Here is a 21,372-nt window from a genome sequence, read left to right as displayed (position 1 = left end):
TGTTTGGGCCTGCCAGATGTGACCGGCTTCCTCCCCCACCATCTGAGCCAACTCACCACCAGGTGGTGATCAGTTGACAGCTCCGCCCCCCTCTTCACCTGAGTGTCCAAGGTCCGACGATACGACTACAAAATCGATCATCGAACTGCAGCCCAGGGAATCCTGATGCCAGGTGTACATATGGACACTCTTATGTTGGAACATGGTGTTCGTTATGGACAATCCATGATAAGCACAGAAGCCCAATAACAAAACACCATTTGGGTTCAGAGGGGGGGACCATGCCTCCCAATCACTCCTCTCCAGGTCTCACTGTCATTGCCCACGTGAGCATTGAAGTCCCCCAACAGAACTATGGAGTCCCCAGAAGGAGCACCCTCCAGCACTCCCTCCAAGGACTCCAGAAAGGGTGGGTACTCTGAACTGCTCGGCGCCTCTCACCATGAGCAACTCCAGAGTGGAAGAGAGTCCAGCCCCTCTCGAGGGTACTGGTTCCAGAGCCCAAGCCATGCGTCGAGGTGAGTCCAACTATATCTAGCCGGAACCGCTCAACCTCGCGCACAAGCTCAGGCTCCTTCCCCACCAGAGAGGTGACATTCCACGTCCCTCGAGCCAGCTTCTGCAGCCAGGGATCGGAACGCCAGGGTCCCCGCCCCTTTCCGCCGCCCAGCTCACACTGCACCCGACCCCTACGGCTCCTCCCGCAGATGGTGAGCCCACGGGAGCATTATTGTTTATCTTACTAAATCTAAATCAAATCAATGCCGATCAATGTACAAAAGATTATAAATCTACCAGTCACAATAATACATATTATTTACAAGTGGAAAAGATTCAAAGTTTTCAATATTCCCAGGAACAAATGTCTCTGAGGGTTTTGCACAGGATCAGACTGCCCACACCAACTCCAAAGATCTTAGTTAAATGTTAAATGTTAATTTTTTAACAACAGCATAAACTCCTTTCACTCTAAAACTGCACAACCTTTAGAGGTTGAAGAGACTAACAACGTAGAGATGTTTGATCATAACACACAGCATATGAGCTCCTCTTACCACATGTCAGGCAGGGAAGCGGAAGGATAATGATTTCAACTTCTTTTGCCACCACAGCACAAGGACACTTTGCAGCTATAACGTCAGCCAATAACTCCTCTTCACAACAGAGTATTTTAGAGTCAAATGGGAGGCCACCTAGCTGACAGCTGAACCTTGGCTAAAATTACACCATGCAGCAGAACTGGGGTCCCACACATGGAAACAACTGCACAGGCAAAATGGTGAAAAACAATAAATCAAGATGTTGTGGCAATCTAATCAAAGATCAAACTGTGACTTAAATACTTAAAAGAGCTGTGAATAGTGTGATTGTCTCCAAACCTCAAAAAAATGAAGCAGTAGTTTAAAAGATTTGGCCAAAGTTAATGCAAAACAACATTATTAGAGACACAATTTCTTCAACTTATCGCTGCAAGAGGATGATCGAAAGCTTCTCATGGATAATACTTTGTTTCTCAAACAAGGTTTTTGTATTTTAGACTGCATGTTGTTCAATATCTAACAGCTCAGTCATGTATTGTTGTTCATCTGAGGTTGTATTTACCTCATGTCCAATTTATCATAAAAACAGAAATAAAAGTTTTTTTGTTTTTCTTGTTTTTTTTTTTTTAAACTGTATACTTTGACAATTTTCAGAACAACTAAAGGGAATAAATCGGCAAAATATTATGTGGTATTACAAATGGGAATAGGTCAAACAATAAAAATGAGTTTATAAAAATATAAATAGACAAACAAAAATAACTGCAATATTTTTCAAAAACAAGCAAAAAGAAAAAGCTCGATAAGGATATAAAAATATGTGGAAATGTTTTGTTGTAAAATTTAGATTGTAAACTAAGTGTTTTATTGAATAAAAAAGTTTTACATTTACACTTGCACATGGAAGAACCCTCGTTTGCCCATCTGACTACTGAAACTGTGCTTTAAGCTGCCATTGGCCCCTTCCCTTTCCATTAAAGGTGTAAAATATAATTATATCATAGGCCAAAATTAGTTATTAAAACAAACTATGAAGACATGCATATGAAGGTGTGTCAGTAACTGTTTTGACAAATCAACCATCATGCCTGGACAAAGGTCCCTAATTCTACTTTGACAGTAACTTTTGCTTTCCTATCTATAAAATATATAAATAAATAAAAACACTGATCATTTTTAGTTGGCAAACACATAACAATGATGAAAGAGGAATCGGGGAGTAGCAGAGAGATACAGCACCCCAGGAAGCTTGTAGTCCTTTTGATGGGTTGAGTCAGTGTTTCTTAATTCCGGTCCTCAGAACCTCCTGTCGTGCATGTTTAATATCCTCCTGACTACCAGTAGTTCAAATTTGTCCTCTGTGAAGGACCTTTGTAAACCTAAATTTCATTTCCCTGAATGCTACTGAACTAACACCTTTTGGTCTTTAAAGAGGACATTTAGTGCTTTTAAATGGTACCTCATTTGTGGGGGTGGGGCTTTGTGAACTTTCTCTCTCTTCAAGAAAAATGGCCTCCATTGCAACAAGCATGTTTTATGGGAAGAACAGAAGTGAATAATTCTTTTCTTTGTGCTGATTTTTACTTGAAATGTTGTAGTTATATTTTCAATGAATATCTTATAAACACATTAAATCGTTTCTTAGATAAATATAACTATATTTTACCAAAATATTTAAAAGTTTAAGCAATGTCCTCCGTAGTGGACATTTGTAGTTACACTTTTTTTCCCCTGGTAGTCAGGAGGTTAAATAACCCTACCTTAACAGACCTAAATGATATGAAGTAATTGAGAAACATTGGGTTAAGTAAACGTAGGCTGCTAAAAGAGACTACAAGTCCCAGAAACAAGATTCATGCAACGTGATTTTAGGTAAAAAATTGTTTCGGCTAATGAAACATTAAAAAAAAAGGAAAAAAAAGGCGTTTTGCTCATTAGTGTGGGAAAGCACAACAGAAAATTCAAGAAAAAATGTTTTTAATTAACAAATAAAAATCTATTTCTGAGAAGCACCTACGCAACTGCTGTCGCATGTACCAAGATAGTTCACTCCCACTTCAAACTATAATTATCATACAGTGAATGAGCATCGTTCAAGATTCATTATCATAGAACATTTGCGTTTCATAAGCTGATTCTCACCTTTGTTTTGCGTTGGATAAATTACCTGGTAACAGCTGTTAAAGCCCATTTTCAACACAGAACCTTAAATACGAACTCGGAATAACAACATACACGACCGCTCTCGGCTTCCGTATTAAACCGGGCTAACCAACTTTTTTTTTTTCTTTATGTAATCCTCTACACGCATTTGAGCACCCCTAAACAAACTATGAAGCCACCTTTTGAAAAGTTTAAATATAATACGATAAATTCGGTTTGTGTCAAGCGTTAAGTAAGGTTAATTACAGCATAAACAACTCACGAAACGAGAAGCCGGGACTTATTTTATCGCAAGTTTATACTCTTTGGCCATCTTTAATTGAACCAATTGGCTTCAAGGGGGCGGGGTCTGCGACAAATTAACAAGCAGCGAACTGCGGATGGGAGCAGCAGAGAGAAAGAGCACTTATCCATCCCAACCTTAAACCTTTTATCGGTAAGAACCGCTTTATCCATTATTCTTAAAATGGATTATATAAAACCTCTGTACCAATTTATTCCGTTGACCCGATAGACTGCAACCTTATTGCTTTTAATATACAACAACGGATTTCATAGGCTGAGTTTTTCAATAGAATGACTTTCTGTGAAGGTGTAGGAGTGTGTAGGTGAGATGGGGTATTTAATGATGTGTTACAGCGCCGTTATCAACACGTGTGGGTTTTTAATATTAGGGGGGGAAAAAAACACTTCATGGCAAATGCATTAAAATCCCTCCGAATAAAGCCACCGTCCATGTGTCTACAACCCATAGCTGTTTGATTTATGTCGCGATTTACATTGCTTTCCTCCCCTTTTCTCCCACTGAAACCAGCTTAGTCGTAGCGATGAGCCTCTTGTCCTTGAAATGCAGGCAAAGGCGCATTGAGAGAATGTGCGTGTGAACTAACGAGGCAGGTTGTTGTAGCCTGGTCCTACTTTATCCCCACCCCAAGCTTACACACACACACACACACACACACACACACACACACACACACACACACACACACACATATACATCTATAAACACGTTACTTGTTGTTCATGCAGATGTTTTTACTGTGGTTTGGAGTAAGATCTCTATACATATTGCAGCTCAGTGGAGCTCAGAAATATAAATGGCATTCAACTGAAATTAAGAGAAGGGAAAATCTAAACATTTTCCGAAATGTTTTAAGATCCTTTGGCGACAAAATGTTTTTTTTTTTTTTTTTTTTTTTTTTTTTTTTTTTTTTAAATTGTTAATGGGTTTAATTAAGTATTCTTGTGTGTGATGATGGTAATGCAAAACGTGCAGCTGACAGAGACATGCTCTTCATTTCCCGTGATCTCAATCCTCCTCAGTTTATCTCTACTCACCTAGATAATGACCTTTTAAATCCTCATTTAGGCTTGTAGTTGCCATTTTGTATTCAGGAGGATAGACTCTCCTTTTAAATCATAATCCCAACGAATTAATCGCATATGCATCTGAATCTCTACTTAATCTCTGCTGATAGCCAGCTGTTTGCTCCCTGCCAGTTTACACTGTGAGTGCTTGTGTGTGAGTGTGTGTGTGTGTGTGTGTGTGTGTGTGTGTTCTGCCTTTTCCCACAGTACGCTGCATTAATTGCATTTCAATAATTAAATGTCTTCCAAATCATCGAAGCAAAACCAAATGAGTTGGGAAGGAAGAAACAACCACCTGGGTGTGAACGTGCCACTCCAAGGAGTTGTGATAGACTTCCAAACCTGTGTGTGCTAACACACTGCAGGATTAACACAGAAAGTTTCAAATGTTTTATTCTAAAATGCTTTCTAGTTTCCTTTAAAAAAAAAAAAGTTACCTAATGGACTGAAAACATTGATTATTGGCCTTAAAAACCCTCTTTATTTAATAACTTACACGCTCAATTAACATGCTGGAAAAAGATAGTCATAATTTACTTTAATAGTAAGAAAAATGTTGAGAAAGCAGGAGTAATGGAGATTGTTTTCTTTACATTTAAACCAACAGTGACACATGCTACCTGCACAAGCAGCAGGTTTGTCCCCAGTAGACTGCCGTAGCAAAGACCAAAGGGTATTTGTTCATACATGGTCAGATAGGAGCACAAGAGTAGAGATTTTCACAGACAATAAGACCGGTTTACATAGAGAAAGAAAATAAAGCCCACAGAGATTATTCCTTCACTCTCTGTTAATGTATAATCAGAAAAAAAAGACATTTTAACCTTTGACATGATAATCTTTTAATATTTAAAACTGATTATATTGAAACAATACATAGAAGTAGCAATGTCGCCCTGAAAGGCATCCTGGTTTTCTGCGTCAAGTTTGAATTTTCTTCCTGTGCCCTTGTTGTTTTCTTCTTTGGTTTTTTTTTTTTCCACATACAATCCAAAGACATGCATGTTAGGTTAATTGGAAAGTTTATTTTAGTCCTGTTATGGCAGCATGTCCGGTGGGAACTCTGCCGCATGCTTGTAGTCTGCTGGAATAGACTCAAAACATGACCCTCAGTGGGATGAAACATATGGACGAATGGATGGATTTGCTTGCAAGTTGTAGATATAATGCATCCCTGCAGAACCTCAGTCAAAATTGTGCAAATTTGAAAATGCAACGCTTGCATCAACGAAAATGTGCATGCAACCTGCGATCAATATGTAGATTGATTGTTCACTTTAAAGGGCGAGCTGAGTGTAGAGGGGAAGAGATGACAGGTCAAAAGGAAATGATTTTTCATCCAATCAATGTACAAAGCAAATATGCTTTAAACTATCCAGGTGCCAGTCCAAAACCAAAATCAATAGTTTCTGTTCCAGAAAAGAAACAGATGCATCTATTATGAAACATTTTCCTCTTCCTCAGACTTTTCTGTTGCAAACAAAAGGCTCCAAGCACAACTTAACCTTGCTCACCTGTAATGGTCAGTTTTTACACCTCCTCCCCTCTTAAACAATCCACAACCTGAAGCAAGAAGTTCAAACCAGAGAAGCTGATCATGCCCCAGCCATCTTCCTCCTGTCTGCATCTCACCCGCCTCACATGGCGTCTTGTCAGGATCACCTTTCTGAACTCCTCGTGTAACGTCTGATACTCTTAAACCAGGGGTGGCCAACTCCAGTGCTCCAGGGCCGCAATCCTGCAAGTGTTCAGAACTTTCTCTGATGCAACACACCTGAAACACAAACGACTTGATTAGCAGACTGGTGCAGAGCTTGACATGAAGCTCTGCACCAGTCTGCTTATTAACCATTGCTTTAGGCCAGGTGTGTCGTAGCAGGGAAACTCCTAACACTTGCAGGACTGTGGCCCTCAAGGACTGGAGTTTCCCATCCCTGTCTGACCCACATACATCTCTGATTTGCTAAGTGTCTTATGAATGTTGTTTTTTGTTGAACTTTGTGTTGGCTCATTTTTTTAGTCTTCCCCTCGCTCTCTTTCTCCCGCCGGGTGAAACAGTAATTAATATGAGGGTTGTAAACCACTGTTTGCCTTGTCTTGCGCTCAGTGAGCCTATCGTGGGACTTGACTCAAGTTCCATAGGACACAGTCCTTATGCATCAGTGATTTAGATAAGTACTGAGAATTTTCTGCAAAAAAAATAGTTTTGTCTGTAACAAGAATACTGCAAGGGTAGATTTTAATAGCAAAAATGGCTAATCCAGAACAACTAAAGGGCAGTGCTTGTTTTTAAATTGTATAGAGAATATTCTAACAGTCTCCAACATGGTAAATAGGTTCAGTCAGCTTTGTTTTAGTCTCTAAATAATGATTGCCAATGCAAATCCACAGCAAGATTCTGAGGCAGTACCTCAGGGTTTGTCTCCACAAATGACCTTGTGTATGCCAGCACAAAGTGCTTCTCAATTACTTGAACTTGATTAAGATTTTCTTTTCATGATATAAATCAATTGAATTGCCCGAATAAATGCTGGAAACAAGCTAATCATGCAATTGGTTGAGTGTAAGTTTCCATATGGTGTCATTTTGTACATCTTTTTAAAGATCAAAAAAGACTAAACAATTACATATTGCATTCTATAAATAAACCAAATCCTTCTGAATTCCGATGCATCTGAACTTACAAAAAGGATAAAGTTTTATTGTGTGAATTATTTGCAACTAGCAGCATATACAGGAAAAGCTGATAAACACAATACATGCTTTGGCAGAACATCCACCGATTCAACTTGTACAAGTGGTCATGATCCATATTCAAAGAGGAGTGACTATATTCTGTTAGAAAGCACTGCAGTTAAATGGCATTAGTTATTGACAGCTTAAATATACTTCGTAGCTTCAGTTTTATCGCTTAGTTATTTACTTTTGAGTTTTCATTCCTTGGGATGTTTTTTTTATCATCGCACACCGTTTAGTGGCAGTAAGGAAAAATTCCATGTTCTTTTAATTTATCCTAAAACCTTTGGCTAAACATTTTTGCTACATTTATTATAAGATGTGCATAAGTGAAACAAATGACTGTTTGGATTTACTGCCAAGACATCACATTCTCCCATCAGACTTTCAGATACATAGATAAACCAAATCATCATTTCAAATAAGGATGCTTGATCCACTTTTTGCAAGTTCCGATCCGATACCAATATCTGAAATTTGAATATCTGCCGATATCAATCTTTGCCAATACCAAATCTGTTTATGTGAACATTATTGTAACTATCGTTACTATTGCTGTTATAACTGTGTAAGATTTCATTAGGTTGTAATAAGTTACCCAATCTGTCTTTTACCTCACCAATACAAATATAATAACATTATAGATCTAACAATTTCAACAAGTTTTTTTTTTTATTTGGCACATTTTGCCTAAATACAACTTTATATGTGCAATTTTTATACAAAGATCTTGCCTTTAGTGGAACAAAAATTTTTTACATTTTAACATTCAAGACATTTGTTTCTTTTAAAACACATCCGAAGCACGTCATCAAACATATTTGCACTAGCTGACTAGTGTGGTATGTGGTATCAGTTGTGGTATCGGAACACTTTTATTAATACCAAGTACGAGTACACAGACATGGTATTGAGCCAATACTGATATTGGTATCGGTGCATCCCTAATTTCAAACTTTTAAACATGCATTGTGACCATACATGTTGGTCTTGTTTATCCAAGTAACATTGTTTTACAAATCCTGTAGGTCATTTTGGAAACATCTTCACAACCTAAAGCTGCCCAATGCTCTCCAAGTGAGAAGAAGCTTTAGCTATATGGAGTCCAGTTGTTCAGTCTTACAAACATTCCCAGACTGATGGGCTGCAACATTTACTTCCTTTAACATAACCACTATTGTTGTCACTCCTTGCACACCAGTGTTTGGGCACACCTAAATGTGCTCAACCAACAAGCTGCCACAATGTCTGCTTTTATAGGGGTGATAACACCTGCTGATAATCAGCTAATGAAGTGTATTTCATAAGGTTCACCTGCTGCTACTTATCCTCTCATTTATTGTGGAAACTTTCAGAAGTTTTCACAGTTTTAAAATTTTGGTTGAAGTTATTTTTACCAGCTGCTAAAGAGTGTACTTTTTTGTTCTGGAGACTTTTTTAGAACCTCTGTAATCAGGTGTGGTAGCAGCTGTTGATGGATTTTCTTTCTTCTTTATTTTTTTATTAGAATAATGGAGTTGCTATTTGATGTAAATTAATACTTCCTGTACTGAGATCTTGTGTTAAAAAAAAAAAAAAAAAAAGTTTCCTTTACCGCAATTCAGATCTGTACATTTGATTAATTTCTTTCTAAGAACTCATATTGCTTGCACCAGAAAGTAAAATCCTACAAATGTGTTGTGAGAAATATACATGTGTGTAACAGTCATCTCATCATGTAAACTAATTGGAATTCTATAAAACTACAACTGTAAAAAACAATTTTACCAAAATTCACATCTACTTCAAATCTATTTTGCTATTAAGCTGATGTTAGTTATGCCAGGCAGACACTGTGCGATTTTGAGGGGATTTCACCACAATTTTGCTGTCGCAGACCACGCTGCGTCATCGTGGAAACATCGTAGCGTCGGGATGTCCGGGATTAATTGCTGCTACGTTCTAACGATGATGCTGCGGCCTCCCGATCAAACTTCTGGCACGTCAGAAATTTTCGCCGTCGCTCATACAGTGTGAGTGGTGTTACATCGTGATTCTACGTTCGCACCTGCGCAGAAGACACCGGTGGAGCTTTAAACAATGACTGGCAACCCCAACTTTAGACGTGTGCGGTGGACACGGCTGTTAGAAGAGAGATTAGTAGAGCTATGGAGAGAACACGAGGTTTTCTTTTTTATTTTGTTTCAGCGCACAAGGCAGCGCACACAACTGCAACAACTTGCTGCCTGCTCGCCATCTTGTTGTCAGGCACGCTGTTGTTGTCATAGGAACTAGGAACCTTTGTTTTTCGTTGTTCACACTCGAGCACGCCGTGCCGTCACACACTGACTGACGCCGACAAGTAGTCGTGGTTGTCAATAATCTTGGCTAACAGCAGTCGTACAGTATGAGTACACATGTCGTAGGGTCAAATAGAGTACGAGGGACAAACCCGGTCGTGCAGTGGGAGCATTTCCCCGACAGTCAGATTTCTAAAATCGCACAGTGTCCGCCCTGCATTAGCCGTGTGCAACAGCTTGCGCAAGCTAGGGAGGAGAGCTAATAAAACACTAATGGTGAACAGCTTAATTCTGTTATTGACTCTTGTTTGGTGTCATCTACTCGATTGGATTATTGACGTCTGTAGAAATAAGACATATTGACACTTTAAGAATTAGCAATATTCACTTCTATGGACAACACCAAACCAAACGAGTCAATAGCAGAATAAGCTCTTTGGCATTTGGCAGAGAAGAAATTACAAGGTTTTAATGGGTGAAACACAAAAAATCAATTCTGCTTGCCATCCCACTAATACAATGTCCTTACAAATATGGCACCATTAAAAGGAAATTAAACTCTCTTTTCAATGGCATTAGACAATGACATTCATAGCTACAGCAAATAAAGAATCCATCAAACCCAGAACTCCTCACTTTTTGTGCTGTGTAAATAATTAACACTGATACAGATGTTTAAGAAAATATTTAAAGAATGGCTGCCACGCAGATGTTTTTACATTGCCTGATGAAGAGAGTGGAAATGTAGAGCACATTAACAGCCCTCATAAACAGTGATTTGAGATTGATGATGTGGTTTTTATGTAAGTATAACAATTTTTAGAATGGGTATGCATGTGTCTTCTTGCATTTGACTCAGTCCAAGTTCAAATTTGAAATAGCCCCTCATGGCATCTCTAAAGATAACTCATGAATGATAATCAGAATCCATTATCTCTGTACTGCAAGGCTCTTCAAACATTAAACATTCACAGTGAAATCATACCAAGAATACTATTGAAGAGTAACCCATTGCAGAAATTCAAGGTTTTTCTAGGTCAGTCGTGATCATAGATGTAGTTCTCAGCAGTTTATCCCCAGAGGAAACATCCTTGATAAAATAGGATGTTAGCATTTCAGAATTTGTCAAAGCCTCAGCAATTTGAAAGTATGAGCACAATAAAAGTAGTTTGTGATTGGGCCGAAAAAGGGAGACACCATAGCAGTGAGGAGGGATCATTGTGCACAACTTCAAATGCAGTCCCAATTGTGCATCGTAGTGTGTGTGTGTGTGTGTTTACAATGGTTGTTAAGTTAGAAAGCTAGAACATACCTATGAATAATGGGAATATTTTATTGTTCTGTGGAAGACGTGTGATATGCTTGAGGGTTAAAAGTCTACCTGTCAGCTTTGCAAAATGAAAAATGCCTGTTGCTTGCTGTTGCCTTGGTGTGGTCAAATTATTGGTGTGCTTGTTTGCACCTGTGGCTTCAAAACATGAATGAGGAACTTCACGTTCAGTATAGTCCCCTGGCCCCAGAGGCATGCTGCTTGAAGGTGTCAAGTTTAAATGGCAGTAAGGATTATGTACATGCTGCGGCTTTGGATGACGTCATGTTTTTAATTGTCGAAATGTCAACTGCCGATCTATTCTGTCTGAGAATTAGGATTACAGAGAGACATCAAAGCCTGTTTTTAAAGGCCAGAGAGTTTAATTGCATGGAATTACCAAGTTTTCATGATTAAACTTACATATTCCGTCCTTTCAGTCACGGGAGGTGTTAAATTTCCCCATTTACGTGGGAGGTTTGCTGGGAAACCCACCTGAGTAGGCTGGAGCCAAAGTTGTGCTAATAGTCCCCAATGGCCAAGCTGGCAAACTGGGACCCTCCTGCAGACAGTGTGCGACAACTCCAAAGGTCAGAATGGTGTCAGCATTACAAGTAAAAGCCAGCCACCCATGGTGCTGCTCTCCACTCATTCATGCACACTTGCACACTGTACGCAATTGTGCTTCAGACCACTCTCTCCGGCTCGGCTGCATTTGTGAAGCTTTCCTTACAGAAAACAGGAGCGACTTTCTCTGGAAAGTTCAGTTCCCATAGCTCAGAAGGTCAGAAACATTACCTGCATTGACATCTCTGCCAACCGCCTTCTCCAAGGTTCTCACTCCTCTTTGTACAATGTCTGACTAACAGCATGGCGTGTGAGAACAGGCCAAGGTACATGGCTGACAGTAATACATACGACTTTTAATGTAATATTTTCTTCTTTTTTTTTTTAATTTAAGTTTAAGCCAGAAGTTCATATTGTGCAGTGACGTAATTGCCAAACTTAACCTTTACATTTTACAAAATAAATTAATTCATCAAAAGATTACCCTACAGTCAGTCCATGCTTATTTTCCTCTCAACAAATCCCATGAAAAGAACAAAACAAGTAATGTAACAATGCCTTCAGTCTTAAGTACATTCTTTTTTTACCAGGTAGTTGAGGCTTGTGGGTATCTCTTTTCCATTTGACAAATGCTTTTAGCTCAGTTTTATGTATTTTTTGAAAAACAAATAGAAATAAAAGTTCAAACAGAGCTAAATCACAGATAGCAGGGGTCTCTAGCTGCAGATTGCAAGATGTATGAACAACAGTGTAAGTACTGTAAGGAAAAAAGGGGGAGAAGTTTTCAGAGAACGAATAATAGATGTCAGATTTTGGCTGCACAGCTGATATATTGAAGGCTTGTGTAATCAATCAAATCCTTAAGTTTTATCTTTTCATTTGCCTTTAAGATATGCAACAAAAAGTGGAAATCTGGTCACAAAGCAAATCGTCACAGAACAGTGTGCACAAGGAAGACCGACTCCTTCTACCATCTATTTGACTTTATAAAGTTTATTAAATTTTCATGGAGCTGACTTCAGCAGATGCAAATCCTGCTAGCTGTTTCATCAGCTTGTCAAAAGCACTTTACCAGGATACCAATAGATGGAAGGCTAATAAGTTGTCCCACTTTGTTGCTTTATTCTGGCATATTTAATCTAAGTAAACCATGTATTTGTCTGTCTCATTATTTCTGGATTTTCCCAGCTTTCTGAAAGTGATTTGGGGCTCCTTATTTTTCCAGCCCCTTGCCATTTTTTTTTTAAAGCTTTCAGCTGTTTTAAAGGTATAAAAGCCTTGCATTTATCTGGCAACTGCAGCAAACAGTAGAGGAACTGGAAACTTCTGTAATTGTTGGAAAGTACATTCAGATATGTTCTGGTGAGGCTTGCACTCCAGAAGTACACTGTTTTGTGGCCAGTTCAACGAATGTCTGTTCAATGTTTTTTGAAAAGCAGAACTCTGTGGCAATAATAATAATCTGCATCGGGCTTTTGATGAACACACAATGTGTCTTAATGAATAATTTTATCATAGGATTTGTGAACAATAGGAAAATTGTAGCAAATTGGAAAATGATGCATCCCTCTGCAGGTCAGTGGGTGAGCTGGGGCAGTTTGGGAAGGCAAAGTGTTTGTCACATGCCATGGCAGAGGAAAGGACACAACAGGATGGGCCACTAATTTTCTGCCTGCTTCCCATTGTTAACATTGCTGACAGTTCGGTCACCTGCCATCTCACTCATAAAGCATCCGCCAGCAGATTCCAGCACGGGACTGCTAATCACATCCTTTTTTACAAGCTATAATCCCAGCAGCAGAGAAACAAACAGCAAAACAAATGTCATTGCTGTGTCTTTATCACTTGATCTGTATTCAGTATTTTCCTCCATACTTTTTTGCCATTTATGACTGGCTTTTTTTGGGTTTTTTTTTAATCTGGTTGGCCAGCAGAAAACAATGTTGCCAGGCAACAATAGCACCAGTGTGTGTTTATTCCTTGTAAGTGCAAGGAGGAAAAGAAGCAGAGAAGGTAGGTAAGGAAAGAGAATAACAAAGAGCATGGAGGAGGCAGGTGTAGATGGATAAAACATAGACAGCAAGAAGACACAGTGAGTATTGTGATAGCATAGAAAAGATGAGAGGAAGGATGGAAGATAGTTGGAGGTTGAGGTCGTTACAGCATAGTGTTTCTTTTTAATCTCCTTTTATGTTTGTTTCAGCATGTGCTGTTTGCAGGAAAAGGTTAGCTCATGTTCTTTTCTACAAACTTAACCTCAGACTATGCGGTTTTTGGCGTTTATGCTTTTTCTTACAGGAATGAAGAAGTAAAAGAATCACAGTTGTTTTTTTTAACCAGCATTTCTTTATTTTGTTGGTTAAATGGCCACAATGATTGACAGATATTTTCTGTTTTCTTCTCTCTTATATTCCTCTTCCCTCTTCTCTTTCAACCCTCTGTCTCTTCCACAATCCTCTTGTCCTTCCCCTCCTGTCGTTTTATTCCTCCATATGCACTAATTGTCTCTGCCCTCATCTCTTTCTCTCCCTTTCCTGTTGTCTCTTCTCCTTCTCTCTACTTATTAACTCCTCTGCCAATCACGTGCTGTCATCACATCTCTTCCCTGATTTGATATTCTTCCCTTTACATCTTTTTTTACCGCCCACCCCCCCATCACTCCTTTTCCTGACCCTCTACTTAATCAATCCATCTTTCCACTCTTTTTTCCACCAAACATATTTTCCACGCTAATCCGCATTTATTCTTTTTTCTCCTTTTTTATTTCAACGCTTTACACCCTCATACTGCATCTTCCCTTCTTTTTTTGTTTTTCTCTCCAATAATCCCTCTTTCACTCAGCTTTTGTGCTCTGCGCTGCAATGTTGATCCTGGACGTTTTGTCCCCACTCCTCCTCCTCTCCATCCTGTTGCCGGGCTACGGTTGCCGGGCGGCGGACATTCCAGAGGACACTACATCAGAGTTCTCCGTCAGACTGTACCACCAGCTGCAGGCAGCAGGGGGTCAAGAAAACATCATTTTTTCCCCGCTGAGTGTGGCCATTGCTCTGGGCATGGTGGAGCTGGGAGCTAGGGGCGAGTCGCTGGAAGAGATACGACAGGCTGTTGGATATAGCCACCTGCTGCCAGGTAAACACAAGTTCACGGGCGTCACAGTCACGGGTGGGGAAGGAAAAGGAATCTATATCAACAAAGAAAAGTTTGGTCTAGTTTAACTGAATTTGATTGAAGCTTGAACCCTCTTGAGAACTAGTCTATCCGGTGTGTCTTCTGTAGTTCTGAAGGCAGTTTCCCCAAGTTTGAAGGACTTGAGGTTATCTTCAGCTCATCTCAAAGTTATAAATGCTTTTTGATTTTTACCCGTCTGTCTGTTCTCCCCTACTCCTTGTTCCTACTCTTCTCTTTGCTTTTTTTTTCCTTCTTCTTTGTAAAAAAACAGAAAGTATTAATTTACAGCCATTTCTTGTCATGTTCATCTCCAGTGTTTGAAAAGAAATTACATTTTAAATCTACAAACCCCTAAAAACAGAAAGAAAAAGAAAAATCAGTAAGATGACAGTGAGACCCCAGACACTTTTTTACATTTTTCCAATATAATATAAGAAAAATGTTCCTTTTTCGTTCATTTATATTCCAACAGCCTTTTTCATTAGTTACTTGGGGATTTATGACCTTTGAAGCGCTAACTTTTTAAAAATCTGGAGAAGGTGATAATTGGTAATCATAATAATTTAACAAAACAACAAATAATTAAATTATTTGACTGTTTATTTATTTATAAAATTTAAGTTATTAAGCTTATTGTACTGAATTCCTGATGTGGCATTCCTTACCATTTCTGGCATTTTTAGAAAAGCTTCAGGTGTGCAGATTTTTCTGCACCCTATAAATGTTTGTCTTTCTTTTGTTTTCTTCAGGCGTGGAGTTTTCTTTGCTCCAGAACCTGACTGAGGCTTTTTCAGACGACGATGCCCACTACGTGATCCGCTTTGCTAACAGCCTATTCCTCCAGGAAGGCGTCACCTTTAATCCCGAGTTTCTGCACATGATGAGGAAATACTTTCGAGCTGAAGTGGAAACAGTGGACTTCAGCGAGTCGTCAGCTGTTGCTGAGCAGATCAACCACTGGGTGGAGAACCATACAGAGAGTGAGTTTTACAGCGTAGGAAATAGACAGGAAGGAGAATAATACTGTGTCAGCACAACCTTATATTTACGTTCCCATGCATCTTCCCAGAGAAGAAACGTTTGGACTTGTTAAACCACATTTCCAACATTTCACACCACTAATCTGTCTTTGCTCTTATTGCAAAAGCTGCACTTCTGTAGATGCAAATGCTGTCCACAAATCACTCTGTGCAGGTAAGATACGAGCGCTGTTGTCAGCCGAGGACTTCAACAGTGTGACCCGCCTGACCTTGGTGAACGCTGTCTATTTCCGAGGCTCCTGGAAAAATCAGTTCAGGCCAGAGAATACCAGGACCTTTTCCTTCAGCAGAGATGATGGCTCTGAAGTTCAGACCCTTATGATGTATCAGCAAGGCGACTTCTACTATGGTAAGTGTGTGTATGTGAATGTATTATTTAAGGGCGTACTTGTGGTTGTTTATGTGAACCGCTTGATTTAAAGCTCATATTTTTGGAGGGTTCTTGAAATGTTAAGTTTTCTATCTAAAACATTCATGTTTGGAGGAAGTCTTCAGGGAAATTGTGGTCTTGTCTGCTTACTGAATTTTAACATGACTTTAAAATATTCTTCACTTGTAAACATACGGGGGATAGCTTTCTGAAAGTAATTTCAGCATGACAAGATACGTCATGCACATTGCTGCATGCATCTTTTGCATGGAAACGTTTGTACTAATATTTTAAAGCGTTATTCATGTTTTTGTTTGTGTCCATCTAAAAACGGTCATCATCTTCTTACTGCTGCTAAAGTTGGTATGTTTCAGATATTTTGCAACCATCTGTAAGATGGTAACAAGATTGCGCATTTGCATACTTGCATACACCTACACACCACACTGTGGTGATGATTGTGCTGCACGTGTGGATCTGTGTGTTTGAGAGCTGCAAAACAGGGACAGGTCTTCAGGGAGAAGGCTGCGTTTACTTCCTCATTTCAATCACAATCATGTTGGTTAAGTAAAGTGTTTTTGGGACACTGCATTGCTGCCTTAATTTGCATCAGCTAAAGCTACCAAGAGCAAAGGGATAAGGAGGAATCATGAGGAAGGATGTTGGTTTTGTAACTTTTCCTAACCATCTTCTTCTCACACTGCAAAATCTTCATCTGATGATCTTGAGCTTGGATTCAAAGTCAAGCTGGATTTCTTTGTTTTTTTTTAATTAGTTAAAAGAGCACAAATTGGTTAAGCATGCTACTCCTCTGGGGTTTGAAAATATCCCATTGTAGTCACACATAAGACACAATCCATGAATTGTTGGCTGGAGTGTTTTCATCATCATTGTGAGCGCTAGGCAACCATAAAATGTTGCATGTATGCAGTCAGTTTCCCACCAATTGCAATCAAAACGTTAAAGGTTAAGCGCAAGTGGTTTTTAATTAAGGCAACGTGGAAGTGGCCATACGCTGTAATCAATACATTCAATCAAGATGCCACAGCATGCCTCTGTTTTGTGGATGTTCCTTCTGAGTGATGCTCACAAACTCATTACCGGGGGGGGCAAATGTGTGTATTACTGCCTTCACATTTGTACATATTGTTCAGTCCAATTTCTTCTCTTAATCAGGCGAGTTCAGTGATGGCTCACAGGAAGCTGGTGGTGTGTATCAGGTTCTGGAGATGCCCTATGAGGGAGAGGACATGTCCATGATGATCGTCCTGCCTCGACAGGAGGTACCGCTGGCTTCCCTGGAGCCCATTATCAAAGCACCACTGCTGGAGGAGTGGGCTAACAATGTTAAACGACAGAAAGTGGAAGTATATCTTCCCAGGTAAGTGGTAAAACTTACAAAAACATGCTAAGACTGTAGAAATTGATACGTGTTTCATATTTACAGTTGGCTTTTTTGTCTATGCTTGATTCATTTTATATAAGCAGTGGCGTCTTTGCGTGAGTTGGATACTAAATGCAATCCAAGAGAGAAAGTAGAATGTTCTACCAGAGGTGTTTAATTTTTTATTATCCCATCAAGATGTGTTTGTTTTTTTTAATTGCCTACATACACATATACAAACATATAGCTGTGGCGCGCCCCCTTAGGTCCAGATCTATTAAAGGCTTGCATGTACTAAAACATGTGCAAACTCACTGCACATGCAAAAGAAGTACAAAGTGATTTACAAACAGCACACAGTTTTTCATCCTTTAAAGGTGCAAAATAGAGCATCGCCATCCAGTTAGTACATCTTCTTCAATGAATGTTTAATATGGTGTGCTCACAAGCTATTCTGTGTGTTTTGAGAATTGCTCACATGACTGCTGTTACTGTCACAAGACTGAGACCAAAACAAAGCTAAGAGACGCAGAGAACATGGGTTTCACCTTGTGTGAATATTTTTGGAATGAACGAGTGAACAGACCATAGACTGTATATAAAATTATGGATGTAGCCTCCGTGACGTCACCCATAAGTTTCTGAAGAGCTGAACTTAAGCTCAGTGGGCGGTTCCTACCACCGCCACCTTGGCAGGGGCATGCGTGTCATCTCGCCCACAAAATATAAATATGGGTAAAGAGGGGGAGATGAGAGGGGAGCTGTGAGCGTCATGGTGGATGAATGACATCGAGCAAACTCCGAGCTTTCTGTAGCTAAGAACTAACAGTGCTAGCCCGGAGATAACAGGAGCTAACCAGCTAACGGAGGTAAACGGGCTAAAGCTAAGTCACGTTGTTAACAGGCTAAAAACCTCGGTTGTTCTACGTTCTTCTTACTTGAAGCGGGATATTGGGTACCTGTCAATCAAAAGGACACGCCCCTGAACATGCTGAATTTTGAGATGAAATTACTTTTACACAGGCAAGTTAGAAAAATATCCACTCCCCCCGCAGTTGTCATGAAGGTAAATCTGACATATTAAATTAAAAATGGATTTTTGAACCTTACTGTAAACATGTTTATTACTGCTATAAAGTTGGCCTTTTTAACGTGGGAGTCTACGGGGATTCACTCTGTTTTGCAGCCAGCCTCTAGGGGAGGAAGTGGGAACTGCAGTTTTATGCACTTCCGCATAGGCTCACTTTTTACCGCCGGAGGTTGCCGCTTGGAACAGACAGAATAGTGCACGCAGCAAAGAGTTTAGTTTCCAGCTATCTAATCTGCTGTTGTTTGTTTTTCTGGTAATCTAAATAATATTTCTCTCTGTATTGCAAATTTCTCCTGACCACACTATGTAATTGTTCAGGTTTAAGGTGGAGCAGAAGATTGATCTGAGGAGCACCCTGCAGGAGCTGGGAATTAAGAACATCTTCACCAATGACGCTGATCTCTCTGCCATGACAGGTGATGCGTGATGTGCACAGATCATACACACAGTTCTGAGCACACACTGCAAAATCCTGACATACTCACAACAATTAATTTTTATAAACACATTGATACAGATGATAGTAAAATAGCCAAAAAGATTAAATATAACATTAATTTTTTATCTCCATCTTGGCAAGAAGTAGCCTTCAGTAGAAGTACCTTTCTAAGGTAACCAAGGTAACTGGCTCTGTGTGGGCAGGTCAGCGCTGTCACATCATCTATCAAAAATAGATGTGGACTGAGTAACATGTATCATGTTAAAGACCAGATGAGTTATGGTTGAACTGTGAGAGATAAATGTTTGACAAATTAACTGGTGTTAACATCGAAGATGCAGGCTTACCTTATCAAACAGTCTATAGGCAAAACAGGATCTGAGCAAATCCAGCAAGAATCCACTCTGTTCACTATGTATGCAAAAGATTAGGTCAATTTTTGCAGGCATGTAGATAAGAGGAGGGAAATTAAAAGGACTTCAATCATTCAGGAAATTATTGTGCAAAAACCTTCTGTTTGTGAGCAGTTATGAAGCAGTCTAATCCTGTCTGATGCAGGTGCTGCTTGATGTCATCCATCATGTTTTCCTCTTGTTGCTGTAAATGTAGAACATTGTCACTTTACTCTTACTTTTGATCAGCTCTGTAACCTGTGAGCATCTATCTGTGTTTTCCAGACGGCAAAGATCTGTACATTGGGAAGGCAGTACAAAAGGCCTACCTGGAGGTGACAGAGGAGGGGGCAGAAGGGGCTGTTGGGTCAGGTGTGCTTTAGAAAAAAAGTCTTTAAAAATTGTACACTAATTATTTTGTTTGAATTGTTCATATGTGGCAGTTCTATTTACAAAATGTTGTCATTGAATTATAACTATATAACTATATCCTCCTTTCTCTCTGTTAGGGATGATTGCCCTGACCAGGACTCTGGTGCTGTACCCGCAGGTCATGGCCGATCACCCCTTCTTCTTTGTCATCAGAAACAGAAGGACAGGTGTGTGCATGTGTAAATATTACAGTCAAACTGAAGCAGAATGAAATCAGCATTGCTATCAGTGTTAAGTGATATGTCAGCAAATTAATGAAAGTCTGTAGAAGTTTGTGGTGATGCTCAACTCTTTCTGACCCTTCAGTCCGCTAAGTGTAAATCTGATTCTCAATTTATTTTTTTTAAATCTGCTGTGGTGCAGCGTTTAAGCTTCACTCTTCACAAAAACTCTCCTTTTTTCTTTTCTTTTTTTAAGCATTTCTGTATTGAAAGCAGAACAGTTAGCTATCAAGTTGTCAGATAAAGCTCGATGGCATGCTTTTATTTTGAAACTAACGCATTATAGTCTGTTTATTTATAACATTATTTTTAGGGTCGGGTTTTCTAGCCCTTACAACCCTGAATAGCAAACTCCATGTATAAACTGTTTAACAGCTCAAATTTTCAGTGCAGAGCAACACAGTTCCCAGTCTTTTAGCATATCATCAGATTCTACAACAATCTTAAAATTTGCTTTATTCGGTCCTGTAAGTGGTTTTGTACGTGTATAGATAGCAAAATGTACCCGTGATAATCATGCTTGTGTGTGTACGTCTGTCTTCTCCATCCAGGGTCCATCCTGTTCATGGGGAGAGTCATGACCCCCGAAGTCGTCGACCCCAGTGACCATGACTTTGATTCCATGTAATCAGATAGTCTCAGCCAATCAGATCTTGACTTCATAAATGCTACCTATTCTCTATTGCCATCTCCAGCTGGGTTTTGTACTCTTTATGAAAAAAAAAAAAATAAACTGAATATTATAAGATATATTATATACTAAAACACGACATTCAACATGTGAAGTGACTGTGTTTTTATACTGGAAGCTTTAAACTCTTGTATACAGACATGCAGACAGAGGAAATTGTAAATATTATCTAGTAAAATTTACTTTGTATCAGAAACAGGAACACAAGGTATGTAATCTGTGCACAACCCCTTTAAGTTCAGCAGCTTCTTACTCACTTGCACCCATTCATACGGTGTAACAAAAGAAAAAAATGTTCCTCTTGAAAAGTAGTTACGATTTCTTCTTTCTCAGTATGTGGTCACTGTAAGGTCCAAACTTTAATCACATCCCTGTACATTCAGCATTGTGTTCTATATATACAAATATACGCTCAGTATTTATTACAGAATAAACGCATTTCATCTTCACACAATTAATCTTAGTAAAATATCTGTTCCAGACAGTATTAAGACACTTTTATGCTGTAGGCACACGGCTTATCTACTGATGAATTATTATGCCTTATCACATGTAAGCGGTTAATTAAGCCCAAGCTCGGCATCTTACAGGTGAGCAGAGGAGACTGCAGAACTAGGGCAGTTTGCTATAGTGATGGACCAGAGCATGCAGGCACACAGGAGAAGATCTGCCTTGTTGAG

General features: G+C 39.3%; 1 protein-coding gene across 1 annotated transcript; it reads left to right on the top strand.

Moving 5' to 3' along the window:
• Nucleotides 1-14,326: 14,326 nt before the first annotated feature.
• On the top strand, nt 14,327-20,629 carry serpini1 (serpin peptidase inhibitor, clade I (neuroserpin), member 1; the record flags this gene model as incomplete). The annotated part of the gene is made up of 8 exons (XM_079246214.1): nt 14,327-14,594; nt 15,383-15,613; nt 15,828-16,022; nt 17,220-17,424; nt 18,836-18,933; nt 19,634-19,720; nt 19,858-19,947; nt 20,553-20,629. The coding sequence occupies 8 exons, from the start codon at nt 14,327-14,329 to the stop codon at nt 20,627-20,629; spliced, it is 1,251 nt and encodes a 416-aa protein (XP_079102340.1).
• Nucleotides 20,630-21,372: the final 743 nt, after the last annotated feature.

This window comes from Telmatherina bonti (assembly GCF_933228915.1).
Source record: "Telmatherina bonti genome assembly, chromosome: 9".
NCBI lineage: Eukaryota > Metazoa > Chordata > Actinopteri > Atheriniformes > Telmatherinidae > Telmatherina > Telmatherina bonti.
Note: the sequence above shows the minus strand (reverse complement) of the source record. Positions and strands in the feature narration are given on the sequence as shown.